The following is a 20,328-nucleotide window of genomic DNA, read 5'->3' as shown; positions in this document are numbered from 1 at the left end:
CCCACCGGACACCATGTTTCCGTCAGGCAAGTCTTGTCCTGATAAAGGGGTCGCCGTGGAGCCTGCCTCCCACCCCGGCCTTTCGGCTCACGTGGACACAGGGGTCTGGAGCTGTGGGTGGTGCCAGTGGATGGCGCTCCAGGGAGAGGAGCCGTGCCTGCTGCCACCCTGTGCCAGGGGGCTGGGGCAGGGCACACGGGGACTAGCTGTGACCTTGGATATGGTGGCCAGTCTGTACGACAGACAGACACACACTGCGTGTCTGAAGGGCAACTCAAAGCCCAGGGGAAAGGAGAGGCTCCATATCAGGCCCAACCCTCCAGGCCCATCGGGGAAGCAACTGGAATGTGGGGATGGGGAGGGGAGGCTGCCCCGCAGGCAGTGGGGCTGAAAAACAAACGCAGTGGCGTGGCTCTCCGGGGTGTCCACTGAGCCTGGCTGTGAAGGACCCCCCTGCCCCTTGCTGGAGCTGATAGCAGCAGACACCACCACTCACACAGCAACAGTCACTGAACCTGAATTCTTATTTTCCTTGTAAGAGCAGAAGGATTTTTTTCAAATCCTTCAGCCACCAGTGAAATGAACAGGCAAGAGAGACACTTTAGACGGGCGTCTATCATCAAAAATAAATAGTTGCATGAAGCTGCTCAAGATCTGAATCGGACTAAAAACAGGAAGGCGGGGGGTTGACACGCTGTTAAGAGCCTCCCCACCTCCGGCTCTGGGGCACTCCCTGGGCTGAGGGGAGGAGGGCAGGAGGCCCAGCCACCACATCTCCGAGTGGAGCCACGGCTGGATCAGATCGGGTCCAGTTCTGGTGACACGGAACTGCCCTTGTGACGCCGGAGCCGGGTCCGAGGAGCAGGCCGGTGGGCGGTGGCGGCTGAGCGGGCCCTCACTTCTGCAGCTCCTTCATCCTGTTGAGCGCGCTGCCGGCGCGGAACCACTCGATCTGGGTCTCGTTGAAGGTGTGGTTCAGGAGGATGGTCTCCTGGGTCCCGTTGGGGTGCTTGATGATGCATGTCAGCGGCTGTGAGGAAGGATGCGTGTGGGCAGGTGGGCCCTTGGGAACACGGCCCTCGGTTCCGCTAGAGGCTCAGGAGGGTGGGCCACCGCTCCGGGGCCTGGGGCCAGCAAGGTGAACCAGGTCCTAGGCCCAGTCTGGGCCTCGGCGGCTGGCCACGGGAAGACCCGGAGGCCCTGACTCCTGGGACCACAGGGCCCTGCAGGGTGTGGGCTGTGGCCGTGGAGTGCCAGGCCTGGGCCACTGACTGGATGGAATGGGGGCCTGAGCTGGCTTTATCTTCATCTCTGGGAAGGCATTTCCTTCCCTCTCAGGGGTTACCTGGAGAATTCAGGGGCCCTTCTAGCTAGAACAAAGGCTCACGGAAGGAGGTACAGGTGGGGCCAGGTGTAGGAGGGCAACCCTCCCCTCCCCTCCCCTCTCAGGACGGCTCTGGGAGAAACGCATGTGCTTGGCTGGCCCACCCTCCTTCCCTGCCCCCTGACCTTGCCAGGGGCAAAGTCCTTCAGGCCCTTGATGGTCAGCTTGTCCACAGGGTGAATCTTGTTGTAGTCAGCTGGGTCAGCGAAGGTGAGGGGCAGCAGGCCCTGCTTCTTCAGGTTGGTTTCTAGAAGGCAGAGGGCAGTAGTCCATAGTGGGCAGGTCCCGTCCCTCCCTTCTCTGTGAGGAACCTCACCAACCAAGCCCAGTTAGGGCTCTGGGAGGGTCACCCCAGGTCCTGCCACGTGGGGACAAACCTGGGTCCCTGACCGCGAGGGCCAGCTTGGTCGCTCTCCCAGTGACGTGGGACCCTAGGCGAGTGTGCTTGAGTGCCTGTGTTTCCCTGAGGCCTCTGACAATCAGAGACAGTCCTCTGACCACGTGGCCTGGATCTCAACTGCTCCAAGTGTGGAAGCGAGACCAGTATATGCCGGGGATGGGGAGCTGCGGTGTCAGAACAGACAAACCAGAAGGGGCAGAGGCTGGAGGCCTGGGAGCTGTGGGGTCTCTGTGGACACACCCTGGAGACCGGCCACGTGGCTCCAGCCCCGCCAGGCTCTGCGGGCCGGGTGACCCTGGGCTGCCAGTGAGGGGAGGCGGGCGGGGCTGGGACCGGGCTCCTGCTCACCGTGGATCCTGGCAAAGCTCTTGGTGATGATGGCCCGGCCCCCAAGGTGGCGAGGCTCCAGGGCTGCGTGCTCCCGGCTCGAGCCCTCACCATAGTTTTCATCTCCAATCACCACCCACCGGATGCCGTGTTTCTGTCAGGGGTGAGTAAGGAGTGAATTTATGAGGGAGAGGGTGGCACTGGCCCACCTCCTGCTCAGCCCTCAGGCCTCCTATGGCTCACAGGTCAAGAGGCCAGAGCCCCCCGCCTCACCTGCACCCCAAGGACAAGGGAAGTTAGAGCTGAATCCAGCCCCAGCCAGACCCTCAGAAGACAGGATGAGACAGGGCCTGGCTGTCCACAGGGCCTGGGAAGGTGTGACCCACCCTTGTGTGACCCAGAGCTCAGGGCACATGGGGCCGCCTCGACACTGGGACCCCATTCCACTGCACAGCTGCAAGTGTGGACGTCCCGTTCCCCGAGCGGGAGTGCCGACCTGGCCACCAGCAAGCGCCAGCTCTGCCCCACCTTGTAGTAGCGGGCGGTGTCAGGGACAGGACCGAACTCCTGGGTGACGGCATTGCGCACGGAGTTGGCCTTGCCGTTTTCCACGTTGATGGCGCCAATGAGCAGGTTGTTGGAGATGTTGTCCAGGTGCCCACGGAACTTGAGCCAGGGACCAGCAGCCGAGATGTGGTCGGTGGTACACTTCCCTTTGACCTTGGGTGGGTGAGCAGAGAGAACAGAGGTCGGGGTGTGGGCTCTGAGTGGTGGACGGACAGGCCCTCTGGAGGTAGGCGGTGGGGACAGAAGAAGCAGGTCAGGCTCTGACACGGGTTGCAGTCTTGGCGTCACCACGCTCTGGCCAAGAGGGTTCAGGCAAGGCTGTCCCCCGCCCCTCAAGGGGCAGAGCCACGCACGGAGGACCCGTGTGATTGCTCACTCGCCCTTCAGCCCGAGGCCCCTAGGTAGGAGATGCCCAGGTTGGGAAACCACCTGCAGATTCATGCCAGGGACAGACAAGCCCGAGGATGTGTCTGGGTTCTGCCTGGTGACTGATCAGTTTTGTCTACCATGTGGGCTTAACGGTGGCTATGTCACTGCCTGCAGACCCCGCAGTAAACAGTACAGTGCCTGTGTGGCATGGCTCCAAGGCCTCTGGCCGGTCAGCTCAGCTCCCAGGCACAGGCCCTACCCGATGCTCAACCACGGGACTAGGAATCAACGGGGCCAGAGCCTGTCCAGTCAAGCCCAGTGCACAGAGGCTTGCTGTGAGGGTCACGGTGCCCACCCTGCCCTCCTAATGCTGCATTCACTGCCTACACCCGGAGGCCCGTGAGCAGCTGGCCTGGCACAGGGCAGCAGAATGGGGGACACAGATCCCCTCACTCCCCCACAGCCAAACCTCCCTTCCTGCCCCCGCCTGACTCCTGACCATGTCCTCCCCAGGGTCCGTGGGGGCTTGTGTGGTTTCCTGGGCCCTCCTGCCCATCAGGGGAGGGTGCCCTGGCAGCAGGGCTGTTCGCGCGTCCCCGAGCCGCTGACCTTGATGAGGATCTGCAGGTCCTCCAGGTCTCGGCCGTCCCACTTGTCGAAAGGCTCCAGGAGCTGCAGGCGCTGGCTGGTGGGACTCACGTCCACCTGCTGCCCACTGCTGTCCTTGGGGGGGTGCTGGTAGGTGTCCTGTCCGGGGTCGAACTCCTGTAGCAGGCGACAGGGCAGGTTGGGTGTCAAGCCCTCAGTCCCACGTGGACATGCTCCCGTGGCAGGCAAGCTCCCGGTGCGCCAAGCTCCCCGTCCCGGCGAGTGCCCCTCCTGGGCCGGAAGCATCTCAGCGGCCCTGAGCCCCAAGCCGAGGTGGGCCCGCAGGACGGGAGGCAGAGGCCGTGCCTGCTCACCGCTCGAGGAAGCTCATCTGCGTCTGGAGCCTCCAGCTTGAACTTCTTGCCGTCCTTGCCCGTCAGGAAGTCAGTCTCTGGGTTGAACTTGAGGGTGCCAGCAATGGCCAGGGCTGTGACAATCTGGAATGGAGGTGGCCAGTTTGTCATTCGCACCAAACTCCCCGCCCATCCCTTTACTTCAGCAGAAGTCTAAGGTGGAACTGAGGTGGAACCGGGAAATTCCAGATTCTCCCCTGGCAGGCAGGAGCTGCGGCAATGTCTCTGGGACCAGGGCCTGCAGAGGACTCACGCACCCACCTCTACTGCCCCCCGGGGCCTGGACCTCAGCGCCTCCTTGGGCAGGGCCAGTGCTGGACCCCGAGAGGCCCTGGCACAGAAACGCTCCCATGATGACGACATTCCTTCATGAGCATTGAAAACATGGAGGGGGCCATTTCTTCACTGAAGTATTTCTGGAATGCTCATTTAAAAAACCAAGTCATGGGTTTCCCTAGTGGTTCACTAGTTAAGAATCCCCCTGCCAAAGGAGGTGACATGGGTTTGATCCCTGGTCCAAGAAGATTCCATGTGCCGTGGGGCAGCTAAGTCCGTGTACCACAGTTACTGAGCCCTTGCACCCTGGAGCCCATGCTCTGCAGAAAAAGTCGCTGCGGTGAGAAACCCAACAAGCAACAGGAGTGACCCGTTTGCTGCAACTAGAGCAAAGCCTGCGTACCGCAACAAAGACCCAGCGCAGGAAAAACAAGTCACAGAAGACTGGCTGTGTGTGGACAAGCACTGAGTGCCCAGAGCATGCAGCTCACTGACTGTTCCTCGTGACAGCACGGCCTCCCTCCTGGCTCGGGCAGTGCAGGTGCCTCCTGTGTTGTTCACGGGTCACCAACTGGACCCCAGGGCACTGAGGATCTGGCCCATGTGGCCGGGTGGAGGCAGGACTGCCTTCTGTCTCCAGTGGTGACTCTAACAAAACCTCACACTCCTGGGGCTGAGGGGAGCCAGGCAGGGCACACCCAGGGAGCTCGATGCCTGGGGTTGGCAAGGCCTGTGGCTCTTGGTTTCTGCTCTAACAACTCCTGGCCCTGTGATGCCAACCTTCCTTCAGCAGCCCTGCGGGGCCCCCACCCCCCTGACTGGCCAGGGCAGGGCCCCCAGAGGCCATCCTGGGTTAGGGCGGAGCCTCACCTCTGGGGACGTGACGAAGGCGTGGGTCTCAGGATTTGCGTCGTTGCGGCCTGTGAAGTTCCTGTTGTAGGAGGTGACGATGGTGTTCTTCTCCCCCTTCTTGATGTCCTTCCTGCCAGGTCAAAGGGGACACAGTTAGGGACATCTGGCCTTATCAGCTGGCCTGACCTGCCGAGCTCATGGCAGAGGAGGGGGAAATGGAAAGACCTGGAAATGGTCACCTCCTCCTGGGACTCGACTCACACCCATGGAGCAGGAGGGAACCGCAGCCATCACTGAGGTTTGTTAGAAGCCACACGTTAAGACAAGAGGCCAGACCAAGGCCAGGGATCCCTGACCGGGGCTATGGCGTCCTTTCAGGAGGGTCCATCTAAGCCCCCCACCATGTGCGTTAGGATGAGGCCTCCCTGGCTTCTTCCCACTCCCCAGGCTTTGGGCAGGCAGCCACTCAGCACTGCGGGGGACTCTTCCTCTTTACCTCCAGCCCAACTTTCTAGTCCTGCCTGGAAAAGTCTTCTAATATCCTACAGCCCTGGAAGCTCCACCCCAAGGGCATCTCCCCTCAACATCTGGGGCTCTGGACCCCAGAACACAAGGGGCCATCCTACAAAACTGTGCTTCTTTGGCAGAAAACAACAAAATTCTGTAAAGCAATTATCCTTTGATTAAAAAAAAATTAATTTTAAAAAATACATTAAAAAAAAACCCTGTGCTTCTCACCTGTCCCATTGGCCAATGCAGGGCCCGCAGGCATTGGCCAGGACGATGCCACCCACATCCCTCAGGATCTGTGCCTGCAGTGGGGAGAGAGGACGGGGAGTGGTCAGGGGCAGGCTGGCGGGAACCCCAGGGCACCAGATCTGCCCTGCAGCCACGTTCCTCAGCAGAGGGGTGGGGGAGCTGGGGCACGGCGCACGGGCACTCACATAGCCATCCCGCTCGATGGTGGCGCGGATCTGCTCCGAGCCTGGGGTGATGGTGAACTGGGATTTGCACTGGAGTCCGTGGGCCAGCGCCTGCTTGGCCACGGCTGCGGAGCGGCCCATGTCTTCATAGCTGGAGTTGGTACAGCTGCCAATCAGACCTGGTGCATCGTGGGTGGGGGGATGGACCGTCAGGAGGAGAGTGACCAGAGCTCCGCCCGACTGCAAACGATCCACATCCAGTCAAGGGTTCCCCGACCCTGCTCCCAACAGACAGAAGTTGGAAGCAACCTATCTCGCTGTCTATCCTCTCAACCCAGACACTTAAGAGAAACTGTGGCGACTGAGCACGACGCTGAACACCCTTGGCAGCGTATAACCCACTGTCTCAGAGTGAACAGAGTCTGTGTGTGGACACACACTGGAGGGCCCCCACTACACTACGGACAGGGACCACTGCTGGGCAAGGACCTAGAGGCCCATTTTCTTTTATACTTTGTAGTGTTCTCTGGCTTTCTACTTGGTTTTATAATCAGGAAGAAAAGAATTCTTTTAAAGAAGTCTATCATAGTTATTCAAAAAGCCAATAAAGACTGGATGACATCACACTGTCTATAGAGAGAGACAGTCTGTCTTACCAGTTCAGTGATTTATTTTCTAATTATTAAGTTACCAAAAGACTTCTTTTTATTTACGTCAACTAGTAAGGCTGCACACACTGGGCAGCGCCTCATGCTAGGCGCCGTCGGAAGCTCTCGCCAGCCCTCAACACGTCCCCCCTCCCAGCAAGTTTAACCGTATCACCCCCACTTCACAGCTGGGGAACCGAGGTACAGGGGGCGAAGCAACGAGCCCACGGTCACCCAGCAGTGAAGGGGCAGGGTCAGATTCACTCTCAGGCCACTGGGGTTCACGTGCTTCACGAAAAGATGACACCAGTGATACCGACATGCCAGTGTGTGTATGTAAAGCACGTCAAGTCAAGTCAGGCATGGTGGTTCAAAGAGGAAATGTTTGTACAACAAAATTTACACACATCAGTATGGGCATGTACAAAGAGCTGGTTCTGGCTGAGGGTGGAGATTGAGGCTGTTTTAAAATTCTTGTCAATAGTCTCTACACTGATACATATTTCTTTTATACCAAGAAAAAGTAATTTCTTTAAGAAGCTGTGGAGGGAAAAAAAAACTATTTCAGAAAGTGCCTGAACCATTCAGGAGGGCCCCACGGTAAGCACGGGCGATGGTCCACAGCCCTGGGCGGACCTGCTGGCTCTGGGATTGGGGGTGGGGGTACTCACCAACTCGGATGTCCAAGGGCCACCCCTCCTTCTCTGCCACACTGCCCACTTCTGCCACAGGGTGAGCCAGGTCAGGGGTAAAGGGCCCATTGATGTGCGGCTTCAGCTGAAGCAAAAGAGGTGGGGGCGGGAGTGGGGAGGAACTCAGCTTGGTGTGTGACACCTCTCTCCTTCGAGGTGGCCTGGCTTCTGCTCGCCCAATCATGGTGGGCCTGGGAGGCCAGCTCTCGTTCTACAGCTCACACCTCATCCCAGGAAGGGCCCGAACAGCGGGCACTGTCCATGCACCCGCTCCTGGAGCCCTCCAACCCCCAAGGTCATTATCTCCCGCCTGCAGATGGCAGAGCTGCCTGCCTTGCCCAAGGTCACGAGCTTGGAGACAGCAGAGGCATGGGATGAATCAAGGCTGCCGGCTCCCTCAGCCCGTTATCTCCAGTGAGGTGGTGCTTCTGGAATCTGGAGGCCAGACATTTTATACGTGATGCTACTTATCACCAACGTGAAGCACTGACTGAAGTGCCTGGCACCCAATTAGCCCTCAATAAATATCAGCAACAGTTGTTACATGAATTAGCTCATTCAGTTCCCATGACTGCCTCGGGTTTTACACATGATGAAGTGAGGCCCATAGTGACCTTAAGTAAGGTCACAAGCTTAAGTGGCAGAGTCAGAATTTGAACTTGTGCAGGTTGGCTTCAGGGCCCAAACCCTCGGCTGCTCTGTTCTGCTACTTTGGTTCCTCCAGCCCATCCTTCCTCTGGCCTTCCAAATGCTACCCTGATCTACAGGTCTCAGGGCACCAGGGTCGGGCTTGGAATCTTGGGCCCTGCCCTCTGAATTCTCACAACAAAGCAAGCTCAAGGGTAAAATCTTGGCTTCTCCGAGAGCTGAGGCAGGGGCAAACTGAATGTTTCTGAATGACCAGCTGGGGAACCAAAACTCAAGAGCCTTGCTGGGTGTGCAGCCAGGGACCTGCCCAAGCTCTCCCTGAGGCCCACCAGAAGTCTCCAGATGGCGCCTGAACAACCCCCACCCTCAGAAACTCCCTAGAACCAATGCCCTGCCTCACCTCACTGAGGTTAATTTCAATCAGTTGGTCATAATGGCAGCCAGAGTCAGGTACCAAGTGATCCTTGAATTCATCAGCAAGGTTGGCAATATCTGAAATCAACAAGGGAGGGAGACTGAAGCATGTAAGACAGAAATTGGTCACAAGACTCCATCCATCCATCCATCCATCCATCCCTCAGAACCAGTTACCCAGCATCTGCCACACACACCGGGCCCTGGGCACTGACTGGGCAAACAAAGGAACAAAACAACAGCAGAGGACACAGTCCCTGCCCTCGAGGAATTCACAGTCTAGTGAAGGCGCTCTCAGTGAGCCAGAAGTTACAACATAACACGAGAGAGGCACAGGAACGTGGGGACACTGAGGACGGGCACTGACTTGGGGTTCAGAGTCAGGGAGAGGAGAAGCACTGAATTTTAGAGGAGAAGTTACTTGATAACTAAAGGAAGAGTCTTCCAGGCAGGATTCTGTGTACAGAGAGCTTGGAAACAAAGTGACAAGCTCTCCCCAGGTCCCCCAGCCTCTGGCTCCACCAGTCGCCTCCCTTCAGAAGACCCAGCAAGCTCTCCCCAGGCCCCATTTCCAACTCTGGGTTTCAAAGAAGCTAAGCTCAGGGAAGTTGTTGGGGGAGGCTGAGAAACTGGTTCTTGCACCAAATGATTTTCCTCCTTCCCTGCTAGAGTAGAAATTACAAACAGAAGCAAATACATGTCATTTACAGAGCTTCCCATAGAGGGCGCCAGGGACCAGACCAAGAAGAACCGAATTCAGACGCCGTTTGCGGGGGGGAACTAAATCCCAAGGATGCTCGTTCAGGGGAACTAAATCCCTGAGCCATGATGTTTCACGCTGAGAGGCCAGAGCCTCTGAGAAGCTGATGAGAGCTACAAAAGCCCACTCAGGAGCAGTCACACACATAAGCTCTCACAGACTTCCAGGGGCTTCTCAGAGCCCTGAAGTCAGTTCAGAGACGCGGGCATTAGAACCCCCACCGGCTCACCTGCCCGGCCTGTCTTGCTCAGGTATTTCTTCATCCTGTGGTTGTAAGGGAACACCGAAGTGGTGGCCCCGATTTCTGCACCCATGTTGCAGATGGTCGCCATGCCTGTAGAGAGAGAACCCACAGGGCCGGCTGAGCAGCTGGGCAAGGCCCCCACACCTGCTAGAGGTGCACACATATCTTTGCACCAGGGAGCTGGCATCACTTCTTCCCTCGCTCTCACTGCCCTTGTGGTTCAGGATTAAAAGGAGGGCCAGGAAAGAGAGGCCATGGGGCTGGAGCCCAGTGTCCCGGCTGTCAGGGTGGCTGCTGGATACGGGGAGAAGAACACAAGATTCTAGCCCTACGAGCAGAGCTCCAATTCCGGGCCTGGCTGCCTGCTCAGCAGACTAGATGGCCACCATGTGATGAGAGCTGACCTGGCCAGACCGCCCAGCTGTTGCTGTGTCCATTTGCAGGTGAGGGAACCGACTCAGAGAGGTCCACGGTCATGCCATAAAGCAAATGCCAGCAAAGGCCTTCGGGACTGGGTCTGTCTGCCTGCTTGATGGGCAGGCCCACGTGCTTTCAGCCACACCACGGTGGAAATGTTTCTGGGCCTGGGGTTTTCCAGCTATAATACTGGAATGACGTCTACGGCCTGGACCACAGAGACGCCCACGGAACTGGGGAGGTTACAGACGTCTTAACTGCAACCAGCACTCCAGCCCCATGGTGTTGCTGGGACATGGGTCTGTGCTTGTTGCCAACGTCCTAACAGAACGTCCATCAGCAGTAAGGGCTACTTACAGGAGTGAGCCCTGCAGCACTGGAGGGATACAAGCGCCGGCTGAACTCCAGTTCTGTGGGGGTGCTGTGGAACTGAGGCAGGCAGGGAAGTCTGAACTGAACCACCTCTAAGGCTCATTCCAACTCTACTTGGATTTCTGAGGGCCCAGGCATTGAGGCCAGATCACCAGGAGTGATGAGTAGGGAGGGGGCTGGCTCCCACCTGGTCTTAGAGACTAACAGGTGATGGGCTCTAACCCAAAAGAAGTGAGGCTCTGACTCCAGGCAAGGGAGAGTGTGAGAATGGGGCTGCTCTGTGTCCCCGCCCACCACCTCCACCTTCTGTGGATTCTTCTGGATCAGTCAAGGCAGTCCATGGCCATGGCCACACTGGCTCAGCCCCTAACTCTGTGTGGCCACAGGGAAGGGACCCGCCATCCTCAAAGGGCCCCAGCGTCCCATTAAATGAAGGGCCTGGATTAGACAACCTCCCCTCTACCTCTAAGAGCCCATTGCAAGTTCCCAAACTGACTGGCCAGAGCCTCATGGGCAGGCCAGCCACTGCGTCTACAGCTCAGCCACAGGCCCATGGGCCCGCAAAGGCTGGGAGCACGCCCGCGGCCGCCGTCCTCACCGGTGCAGGAGATGGAGTCTACTCCAGGCCCGTGGTACTCCACGATGGCGCCCGTGCCACCTTTCACTGTGAGGATACCCGCCACCTTCAGGATCACATCTTTAGGTGAGGTCCAGCCAGAGAGGGAGCCTGTCAGCTTCACGCCAATCACCTGAGTAGGTGGGGCAAGAAAGCAGGCACAGGCCCTTGTGTCACACGCCACGTTCGAACCAGGAATCCACCTGCTGGAATTCTCACTCGGGCTTATTTCTCCCTGCCTCCTTCCCAGAGAGAGCTGAGCCTGACCTATGCTCTCAGCTCTTGTGGGTCCCACATCTCCTACTCGCCTCACCAACCACCCCTCTGCTGCCACCCCAACACAAGCCCCTCCCCACTTCTCACCTTGGGGCACTTCAACTCCCAGGGGATCCCAGCCATGACGTCCACGGCATCAGCACCCCCGACTCCAATGCAGATGCCTCCCAGGCCACCGCCATTAGGGGTGTGGGAATCAGTGCCAATCAGAAGAACCCCAGGGTATGCATAGTTTTCCAGAATGATCTGAAAAAGAATCCAAGGTCTTCTGTTTAAAAGCCCTTAGCAGAGAAAGGAGCTTAGCGCTCCAGTGGGGTCTGCAAGACTGCCCCCTGCCAACACTGGGCCACTGAGTTAGTCCTAGGCACGCCTCCTGCATGGGGCCTCTCCAGTGTAGCCTAGATGAGCCAGCAACCTGGGAGACTGGTAGCTTGGGCTCAGGAACAGCTCTGGAAGTTCCTGATTGTATGACTTGGACTAGTAACGGCCTCCCTGGACCTCAGTTTCCTCATCTGTTAGCACAGTATTAAGAATGGCTGCACCATCCCGACCCCAGGATGGTGGTGAGAACCAGACGACCTGGGATACAAGAGTGTGTCCTGGGACAAGCCCGGGGACAATGCTGACTGATCAAAGGTGCTTCCGATAACACTCTCTGCCTCACGTGGTGGATGTGTCGAGTGTGCTTATCTGGCTTCTCCAGAGAGCGGACAATCTTCCATGGCCTGGCTCCAGCACAGGGGAGGGAGGAGGTGGCAGTGAGCATTTCCCCCCAAGATACCTGATGCAGCCACAGGGGCAGCAATCCCAGAGCAGCCCCGCCCACCACCTGAGGTGCTGGACACACTGAGGCTGCGGGGTTGCCCAAGGAGAGCTGCGGCCAAAGGGAACCATGTTTGGGCCTCAGTTCTGGCCCCACCACCCTGCTGTGGGCCCCAGGCAATGCACTTCTCTCCAAGCCTCTGCTTCCCATCTGTAGAGCAGCTGACAGTAGTGCAGTCCTCACTGGGTCACCATGAGGATGTGATGGGAGCATGTCCCTCAAGCTGTAATCGGAGAAGGCGATGGCACCCCACTCCAGTACTCTTGCCTGGAAAATCCCATGGACAGAGGAGCCTGGTGGGCTGCAGTCCATGGGGTCGCAAAGAGTCGGAGACGACTCAGCGACTTCACTTTCACTTTTATGCATTGGAGAAGGAAATGGCAACCCACTCCAGTGTTCTTGCCTGGAGAATCCTAGGGATGGCGGAGCCTGGTGGGCTGCTGTCTATGGGGTCACACTGAGTTGGACACAGCTGAAGCGACTTAGCAGCAGCAGCAGCAAGCTGCAATAATGCCTGGGAGAGGCAGTCTTATTTTGCAGCCAAAAGCCTTCACCTGAGGTCCTGTGGCTCACCGTCATATGGACTTGTGTCTCAAAACACACATATTATGGATGTCGGGGACGCTAAGTGAGATCAGAGCGGTGAAAGGCTCTTATGAATTGTCAAGACCAACTGAAAGGTGGGCAGGTTCCCTGGAATATTACAGAAATCCCAGGGCCTCTGCCTCGGGCGAGGCATTTGCTCAGCAGACTGAGCAAGGTTTGAGGGGTCTCGCCTCTTGGGAATGCGGGAAGTTAGAAGACCTGGTTCCTTCCCCAGAAATGAGCCAGCTGGCTGGGAGAAGAGGCCAACAAGGAGGGAATCCCTAACAAAATCAACTGTTGCAAAGAACACTGTTTACCTGTTTCACTTCTCCAGTCCTCCTATCCTCAGCCAATACAAAGATTTAAAACTAGTTAGTTAATTTCCAAAACTCAAGGTTGTAAAAGCCTGCTCCATGAAGACCAGACACACAGAATTCATTACGACCACACAGTGTAGACTGTGAACATGGTCCACATCCAGAAAGGAGTGGTCGGCGCAGACCGGAGGACTGCAGAAAGCATCACAAAGAAGCTGGTTGTGACAGCGACCTCAGCGGTCAGCTGCATTCGGTTAGGCAGGTGGGGGTGTGGTGGGCAAGAAGTGTATTTTTAGGCTGGACTAACACTGAGAACATAAAACTGGAAATGCAGCATCTATCTGCAGGAGCCACACGCACTGAGGACCTATTCTGCACTGACCTGGCCGCGGGCCCAGAGCTGAGTGGAGTAAACAAGCCACAGGCCCGGTCCCCACAGGGCACGCGGCACACTCTGTGGTCGTAAAGCGAAGGGTCCCACAGGGTCACAGAGACCCCCAGTGCTGGGCACCGGAGGGCCAGGGCTGCACAGGGGGAACCAGGAAGCAGCACGGTGGAGGAGGGATCAGCCAGGGCATTCGAGGCAGAGGGAAAGGACTAAGGTTTGTTGTGGACATGGCGGATTGAAGCTGCCTAACATGGGGGAGAGGGGGGAAGAAGAGGAAAGCTGTACAGAGATCGCACAGTCCCTAGGAACTTTCTTTTTAAAAACCTAGGCCCAAAAGCTCCCAAAAAGGCCTGGGCATCTGCACTCGGGGAATGCGGGACGCTTGGACTGGGGTCCCCTTGACAAAAAGCCAAGTTTGGGTCCACCAGACTCCCTTACCCTGCCGCTGAGAGAGGCCTCCTGGCCCCTGCAGACCAATGTGACCTGCCATTCGCGGGGAGCCCCTTCCTGGCAAGGGAGAGGGTTTGAAAGGGCAGAGCGGTGATCTGTGGGCTCTAGTTTCTGAGTGGGGCGGTGTGGGAGCCCAGGCAGGGTTGGGTTACAGCCTGACTCAGCGCATCTGGAAGTGAGGCCTAGGCTGGAGGTGGGGAGAAGGGTCACCTTGGGAAGGTACAAAGAGGCAGGTTTCACACACAGGATGGAGGGCAGATGAACACACACCAGCGCACACCCCGCACGCCATTCAGCAGTCCTGAACAGACACCTCTGATGAAAGCTAATCAACTATCTCTCCAGAAACACACACTCACACTCACACACACACACGATATTCTCCTATCAAGAGAATATTCACTCCTGGGGAGACCCAGAAGAGCTCCTGGCTGATGTGGCCACATGACTTGTGGTACCTCCCCCTCCAGAACTCTAGCAAGTGGCCACAGACTCTGAGGGGCACCCCCTGCACTGAGAGGGGATGAGCCCCTGGTGTGATAGGAGACCACAGAGCGGGCAGAGCACGGGCCCCAGGGCCAGGCTGCCCGGATGTTCGCAGGAGCCTGACTCCACAATCGGTGAGCCGGATGTCCCTGGGCAAGGAGATTAAATCATTCCTCAGCTTCCTCATCTGTAAGGTGCGGACAATACAACCACCAGACTCACCGGGTCACGGCAAGCACTGCGTAAGTTACTATCTGCAGAGTGCCTTTCTCATCAAGTATTAGCAATCCACCCAAGGTACGACGCTTGTGGAGAAAAGCAAAACAAAAAACACTGCGATACATACAAACATTCAGAAGACGGTACAACACAAAACACGCCAACGTGAAAATGCTGGTCAGAAGGGACGGCTTTAAATTCCCACGTGGACGGTGAGAATGTGTAACTTGACACAGAGAAAATTAATTTTAAAATGAAAGTGGAGTCTAAGGGTTGATGAAAACATCATCCAATTGCCCACTGAGGCCCTTACTCGTACAGACCCGGAGGTGCTGCCCAGGTCCAAAGGGCAGCGTGCTCCTCTGCCCACCCCCAAAGGCTGGCCAGGCCCTGCTTTACCTGGTGAATGATTCCAGAGCCAGGCCTCCAGAAGCCCACGCCGTACTTGGCACCTGCAGTGGCCAGGAAATTATACACTTCCTGGTTTATGTCCTATTGAGAGAAATCAATAACCAGGGCATTAGAAACAGTTTGCTCATGCCTCCCTCCCTCCACCTCCTCTCCCCTGTGACTGAAATGCTGGCACTGGAAAGGCAGGTCCTCTCCTGGAGGCCTTCTACAAATAATTCCCAAAGGGTTTGGATGCCGGCCCACAAGTCTCGGCCGGCAGGCCCAGGAGAAAGACCAGGAAACAGAGACGGAGCCCAGTTCTGTGACACATGGCCAGGGAGTAGGTCCAGAACAAATCCCTTCCCCGCCCTGGGTCTCCGCTTCCTTATTTGCAGAAGGGTCCTTCCGGCACTCAGGTCCCTGGTCAAGGCCAGCAGTGAGGGGGCAGCAAGACACCACAGGACTAAGTGGGACACAGTGGGGGGAGGGGAACTGCCAGAGGGAAGCAGTGGGACGGAGTGGACCACCCGGTCCCACCACGCCTCATGTTGGGTGTTGTTTCTCCTTTGGAGCCTCGGATGCCTTGTCTGTAATCCTGGCTAATGTTTACTGAATGCCCACTATGGAAATGGTACCACGCCAAAACAAACCCCATTTTACAGACGCAAAAACAGAAACTCAGAGGTCTTGCTCAAGACCCTACTTAAACAGACAAGTCAGAGTTTGAAACCAGGCCTGTCCAGCCAGAGCCCGTCACTACATTGTAATAGGAACAAAGCTACTGCCCTCACAGAGGCTACATCTCAGAACACCTAGACCACTGTCTAACGTGTGGTAGGTGCTCAACACTTGGTAATATGTTTCATGGGCCCCAAATGAAAGACTGTCAGATGGACCATGTTCTCAACTGTAGGTTTCAGCCAAACAGACAGCAGGATGGTAACCAGTACGCCTGTAATTCAAAGGCAACTTCCTCAGGGGGAAGGGAAGGCTACCCCAGCCGAAGGATATGAGGCCAACGTTTAACTGGACAACCAAGCATGTCCCTGGACAGGTGAGACCTCAGGGACAAAAGGGATGGGACCACAGGCAGAGGAGGGACTCACTGTGGGCTCCACTAGGCCCTCCAAGAAACACCCTCAAAGCATGCAGTCCCCTTCATTTAAACTCCAGACCAACTGGACTTTCCCAGTGGTCCAGTGTGGCTAGCACTCCACACTCCCGATGCAGGGGGCCTGGATTCGACCCCTGGTCAGGGAATTAGATCCCACATACTGCATATAAGATCTGGTGCAGCCAAATAAATAAAGATGAGAAGTAATAACAATAAAAATAAACTGCAGACCAACCACATATCCTTCTGAGGGCACGTGTGGCTCCCCTAAGTGAAAGAGTGGCAGACAAAGAGCTTGGGTCCCCACAGCAGTCTCTTTCTGATTAATAATTAATCCGTTGGTCTCCTCATTTACAAATCAGTCACTGATATAACTGGTACCGAGGGCAGGAGCGGGTGGCTGTGGCTGCAGCTGCTCCTGTGTCCATGCGGATGGCGGGGTGGGGGGCGGGGGAGACAGCCAGGTGGGCATGGAGCGTTCTGCTGTCTGCACCTGACTCAGCCTAGATGCCTCTCTGCTGGTCTCTGTGACCCTGGACACAGAGACCTGCCTCTCTGAGCTCCAACCAGAGGAGGCCTTTACAAACACATGGAAATCCGACCACTCTCCTGCCCGGAGGCCTCAAGGCCCTCCTACTCCTGCCCGGCCCACCTCAGAGCCCCAGGCCCACAGGCCCCCTTCCAGCTCCATAAAGGCATCAGGTTTCTTCCAGCCTCAAGGCCTTGAGGAACCCTGCTCTGTCTAGAATGTGCTTCCTCATCTGTTCTGGTCTCAGCTTACATGTTACATCCTCCCCGACTCCACACACACTTTCCAGAGTCCCACACGCTTCCTTCAGAATACACATACAGACTAGTAGTTACCAGTCTGCGTAACTGCTTAGCTGCTGTCTCTCTATTGGACTCTAAGATCCACGTTCATACTGAATCCCAGCACAGTGTCTGGCATAAAATTAACGTTCAATAAACATGGGTGAAGTAAAGCAGGAATTGGGTTCTGAGACCCCGTGACTCTGTGAATCTCATCTCCAGAAGGTAGATTTTAATCCATAAAGTCAGGGGAGGGCCGACTTCCGAGGGGGATGGCCCTGCTGTGGGCAGTCATGCATCTCTCAGGCTGAAGAGGACCCAGTCCCCAGCACCGCAGGACCCCGTCATGTTACCAGGTGCCAAGACTGCTGCTAACATGGGAACCACGGGCCAGCCGGCTGGACTCTGCCAGCTGAGGGCAGTCGCTGTGAGCAGGTAGGCGGGGGGGCCTGAGGGGAAAGCCGCCCTGAGCCTCTCCCAAGGGCCTGAGAGGCTGGCTGAGCTGCCAACCCTGGGAGCCGAAGCACTTTCAACTGCGCGCCATGCTCTGCGCCCGTCGGGCGGCAGCCCTGCCAGCACTCAGCTCCTGCCGACGGCCCCCAAGAGCGGGGCCCACGTCCATGACTGGGTGGAGAGGGTGGAGGCCCAGAGCTGCGAGAGACCGCATGTTGCCAAGAGCGGGCACACACAAGGGTACCACAGCAGAGCCTGGAGGAAGGCGCGTGAATTAGGCTTCCTAAGGAAGAGAGGGTAATCCAAGGTGTTCAGTGTGGCAGCCAGCCCCTTCCACCTCATTAAGCAAAACTCACAGATGAAGAAAGCCCACAGCGGTTATCAGTCAGTGGGAGCTGGGAGAAGGGTCTGGCCCTAGCCTCACCCCCGTGCAGTTGTGGGACTGCACACAACTTGGACGCCTCAAGTTTACCAACAGTGACACTGTTCACCCACCTCCCTGCCAAGGTCCCCAGGGGCCTGGCAAGAACACGAGTGACGACTCTCCAGAGCAACTGGAGACAAGGATCAGAACCTGCTACCTGCACCATTCACCTCATACTCTGTTTTATTACAGAAAAAGGACCCGAAAAGAGTACCTTTAGTATGGTTAAGACTGGGGATGATTTTTGCTTTCTCTAGGTCTTCTCAGTATTTTCTAACATCTTCACAAAGAGCAAGTGGTGTTCTTAGAGGCAGAAGAGAAAAAGACTAAACCACAGTCCCTTAGAACTAGGGGGCGATGCCCTCGTTCAAGGGCGTTGCCTCTCGTCCCGCGTCACACCCACTGCCCACCTCCCCACCACCTCCAGCTCACCTTGGCCCGACGCAGGTCCTTCTCCCCGCCGAGCTGGGCCTCGATCAGATGGTCACAGTGGATGGTGGACGGCACGGCCACCTTGGGCAGGCCGCTGCTGATGAACTGCAGCATGGCCATCTGGGCCGTGGCATCCTGCATGGCCACGCGGTCAGGCCGCAGCCGCAGGTATGTCTTGCCCCGCTCGATCTCCTGGTTGGCCGGGTCATCCAGGTGTCCATACACGATCTTCTCTGAGAGGGTCAGAGGCCGGTTCAGCCTGGCGGGAGAAGGGGAGGCTTGCCTGGTTCCGGCTGCACGATCCTGTCTGCCCACAGCCAGGCCCTCTCAAGTACAAGGCAACCTCGACGGCAGCCAGGGAGGGCACACTGCGTCCAAGGTGGAGACGAACCGGTACCCCCAGCACACAGCACAGCGCCTGGCACTCACCGGGTCCAAAATCACTTGAGGAATGACACCACCACAAGAGGGGGAGGGTTTTCTGTTTCTCCCTAAAGGATATTTACTTTCCCACGCGTATTAAAGTTCTATTATCTGATGAGCCCTTTTTTTCATCTATGTCTCATCGTTTAATCCTTACTGTAGCCTCGTCATTTAGTAAAATGACCTAGAATTAACGGAGATTCAAAGGAGTGATGTTCAAAGCTCAGGTTCGCAGGAGTCTCACCCTGGATCCTCTACATCTCTTGGGCCACGGCCACCTCCCCCGTGCAGTCGGCCCACCGGGACAGAGAATCTGCCTGGCGACGCCCTCACCCCATCTCCCCGCCCTGCACCCACAACCCTCTACCTTAGGTGCTGGAGGCCTCATCACCCTATTATGCAAAAGCCTTCCCCATCAGCCTTGCTTGCTCTCACCCCACTAAGACGGGTGAGGCTGCCAGCTCTCAGAACGGAAACTGACGCTAGCCTCACGAGACCCTGTTCCTAGACCCTGTTTCCCTGTGGGGCCCACCCCTCCCTTCTCGTCAGGGCCCCTGGGGAGGTGCAGCTGCCTTCTCGTTACAGCCTCCACGCCACACACTGAGCTCCCTCTGTGGGGGCCACCTCTCACCACCCCTACCCCGTCTCAGCATAGTCCGTCTATGCCTCACACCCTGCCTTCCGCCACTCGCAAAGCTTAAGCCAAACCTGGTTCAGTTCAGTTGCTCAGTCGTGTCCGACTCTTTGTGACCCCATGAATCACAGCACGCCAGGCCTCCCTGTCCATCACCAACTACCGGAGTTCACTCAGACTCCTGTCCATCGAGTCAGTGATGCCATCCAGCCATCTCATCCTCTGTCGTCCCCTTCCCCTCCTGCCCCCAATCCCTCCCAGCATCAGAGTCTTTTCCAATGAGTCAACTCTTCGCATGAGGTGGCCAAAGTACTGGAGTTTCAGCCCCCGCATCGTTCCTTCCAAAGAAATCCCAGGGCTGATCTCCTTTAGAATGGACTGGTTGGATCTCCTTGCAGTCCACGGGACTCTCAAGAGCCTTCTCCAACACCACAGTTCAAAAGCATCAATTCTTCGGCGCTCAGCCTTCTTCACAGTCCAACTCTCACATCCATACATGACCACTGGAAAGCCAAACCCAAGGCCTCCTCAAAAGGGCAGAGTTCCACTCATACCCAACAAACCACACACACACACACACACACAATTGGACTCAGAGTCAGAGGCTCTGGGTTTAGACCTGACCCTATTACTAAACCCAATGTGTAACCAGATAAGCCAGGGAGCTCACCAGTCCATCTCTAAAGTCCAGGGCTGGTACTGGAAACAGATAACAGTGTTTATACAGCACACGTTTTTTAAACAGCCTCACTGACGTATAACTGGTGTGGAACAGACTGCACATATTTAAAGCACACAACTGATCAATTCTGACATATGAATATACCCATGAGATCGTCACCACGTTGAGACAACGCACACATCCGCCACCCAAAAGTCTCCTCTTTTCCCTTTATAATCCCTCCCTCCTGCCCCCATCCCTCGGTAGCCACTCATCTGCTTTCTGTCATAGTTTTGTCCTGGCGCTTTTAGTGCTCAGGGCAGTGCTGGTCTATATACGTCTATACTTGGATGTACAGAAGTCACTTTATTCTCACCACACAGAGGAGCAAGCTGAGGCCCAGTGAGGTAAAGAACCTTGACCCTGGTCATGAGGTAGCGAGTGGACAAGCTGGAAGGCAAGGAGCCACTGTGGCCGTTCACTGTCTTCTCAATAACACCTGGAAACTCAGGGTCCAGCCCGGCCTGTAGCCAG

General features: G+C 56.7%; 1 protein-coding gene across 1 annotated transcript in view; it reads right to left on the bottom strand.

Annotated features, from left to right (window-relative positions):
- Nucleotides 1-505: 505 nt before the first annotated feature.
- ACO2 (aconitase 2) overlaps nt 506-20,328 on the bottom strand; it is a 49,141-nt gene continuing 29,318 nt past the window's right edge. The window contains exons 3-18 of the mRNA XM_086403033.1: nt 18,077-18,335; nt 14,853-14,945; nt 11,273-11,431; nt 10,892-11,042; nt 9,490-9,594; nt 8,487-8,578; nt 7,418-7,523; nt 6,121-6,278; nt 5,915-5,988; nt 5,195-5,306; nt 4,010-4,132; nt 3,657-3,812; nt 2,640-2,831; nt 2,133-2,265; nt 1,510-1,631; nt 506-1,030 (exon numbers count right to left, since the gene is read on the bottom strand). Coding sequence (XP_086259159.1) covers nt 896-1,030; nt 1,510-1,631; nt 2,133-2,265; nt 2,640-2,831; nt 3,657-3,812; nt 4,010-4,132; nt 5,195-5,306; nt 5,915-5,988; nt 6,121-6,278; nt 7,418-7,523; nt 8,487-8,578; nt 9,490-9,594; nt 10,892-11,042; nt 11,273-11,431; nt 14,853-14,945; nt 18,077-18,335 — 2,170 coding nt within the window. The 3' untranslated portion in view covers nt 506-895. The remainder of the gene's footprint in view (nt 1,031-1,509; nt 1,632-2,132; nt 2,266-2,639; nt 2,832-3,656; nt 3,813-4,009; nt 4,133-5,194; nt 5,307-5,914; nt 5,989-6,120; nt 6,279-7,417; nt 7,524-8,486; nt 8,579-9,489; nt 9,595-10,891; nt 11,043-11,272; nt 11,432-14,852; nt 14,946-18,076; nt 18,336-20,328) is intronic.

Source organism: Bos grunniens, chromosome 5, assembly GCF_055505025.1.
Source record: "Bos grunniens cultivar Pamir isolate PY7600 chromosome 5, Bosgru_T2T1.0, whole genome shotgun sequence".
Lineage (NCBI taxonomy): Eukaryota > Metazoa > Chordata > Mammalia > Artiodactyla > Bovidae > Bos > Bos grunniens.
Note: the sequence above shows the minus strand (reverse complement) of the source record. Positions and strands in the feature narration are given on the sequence as shown.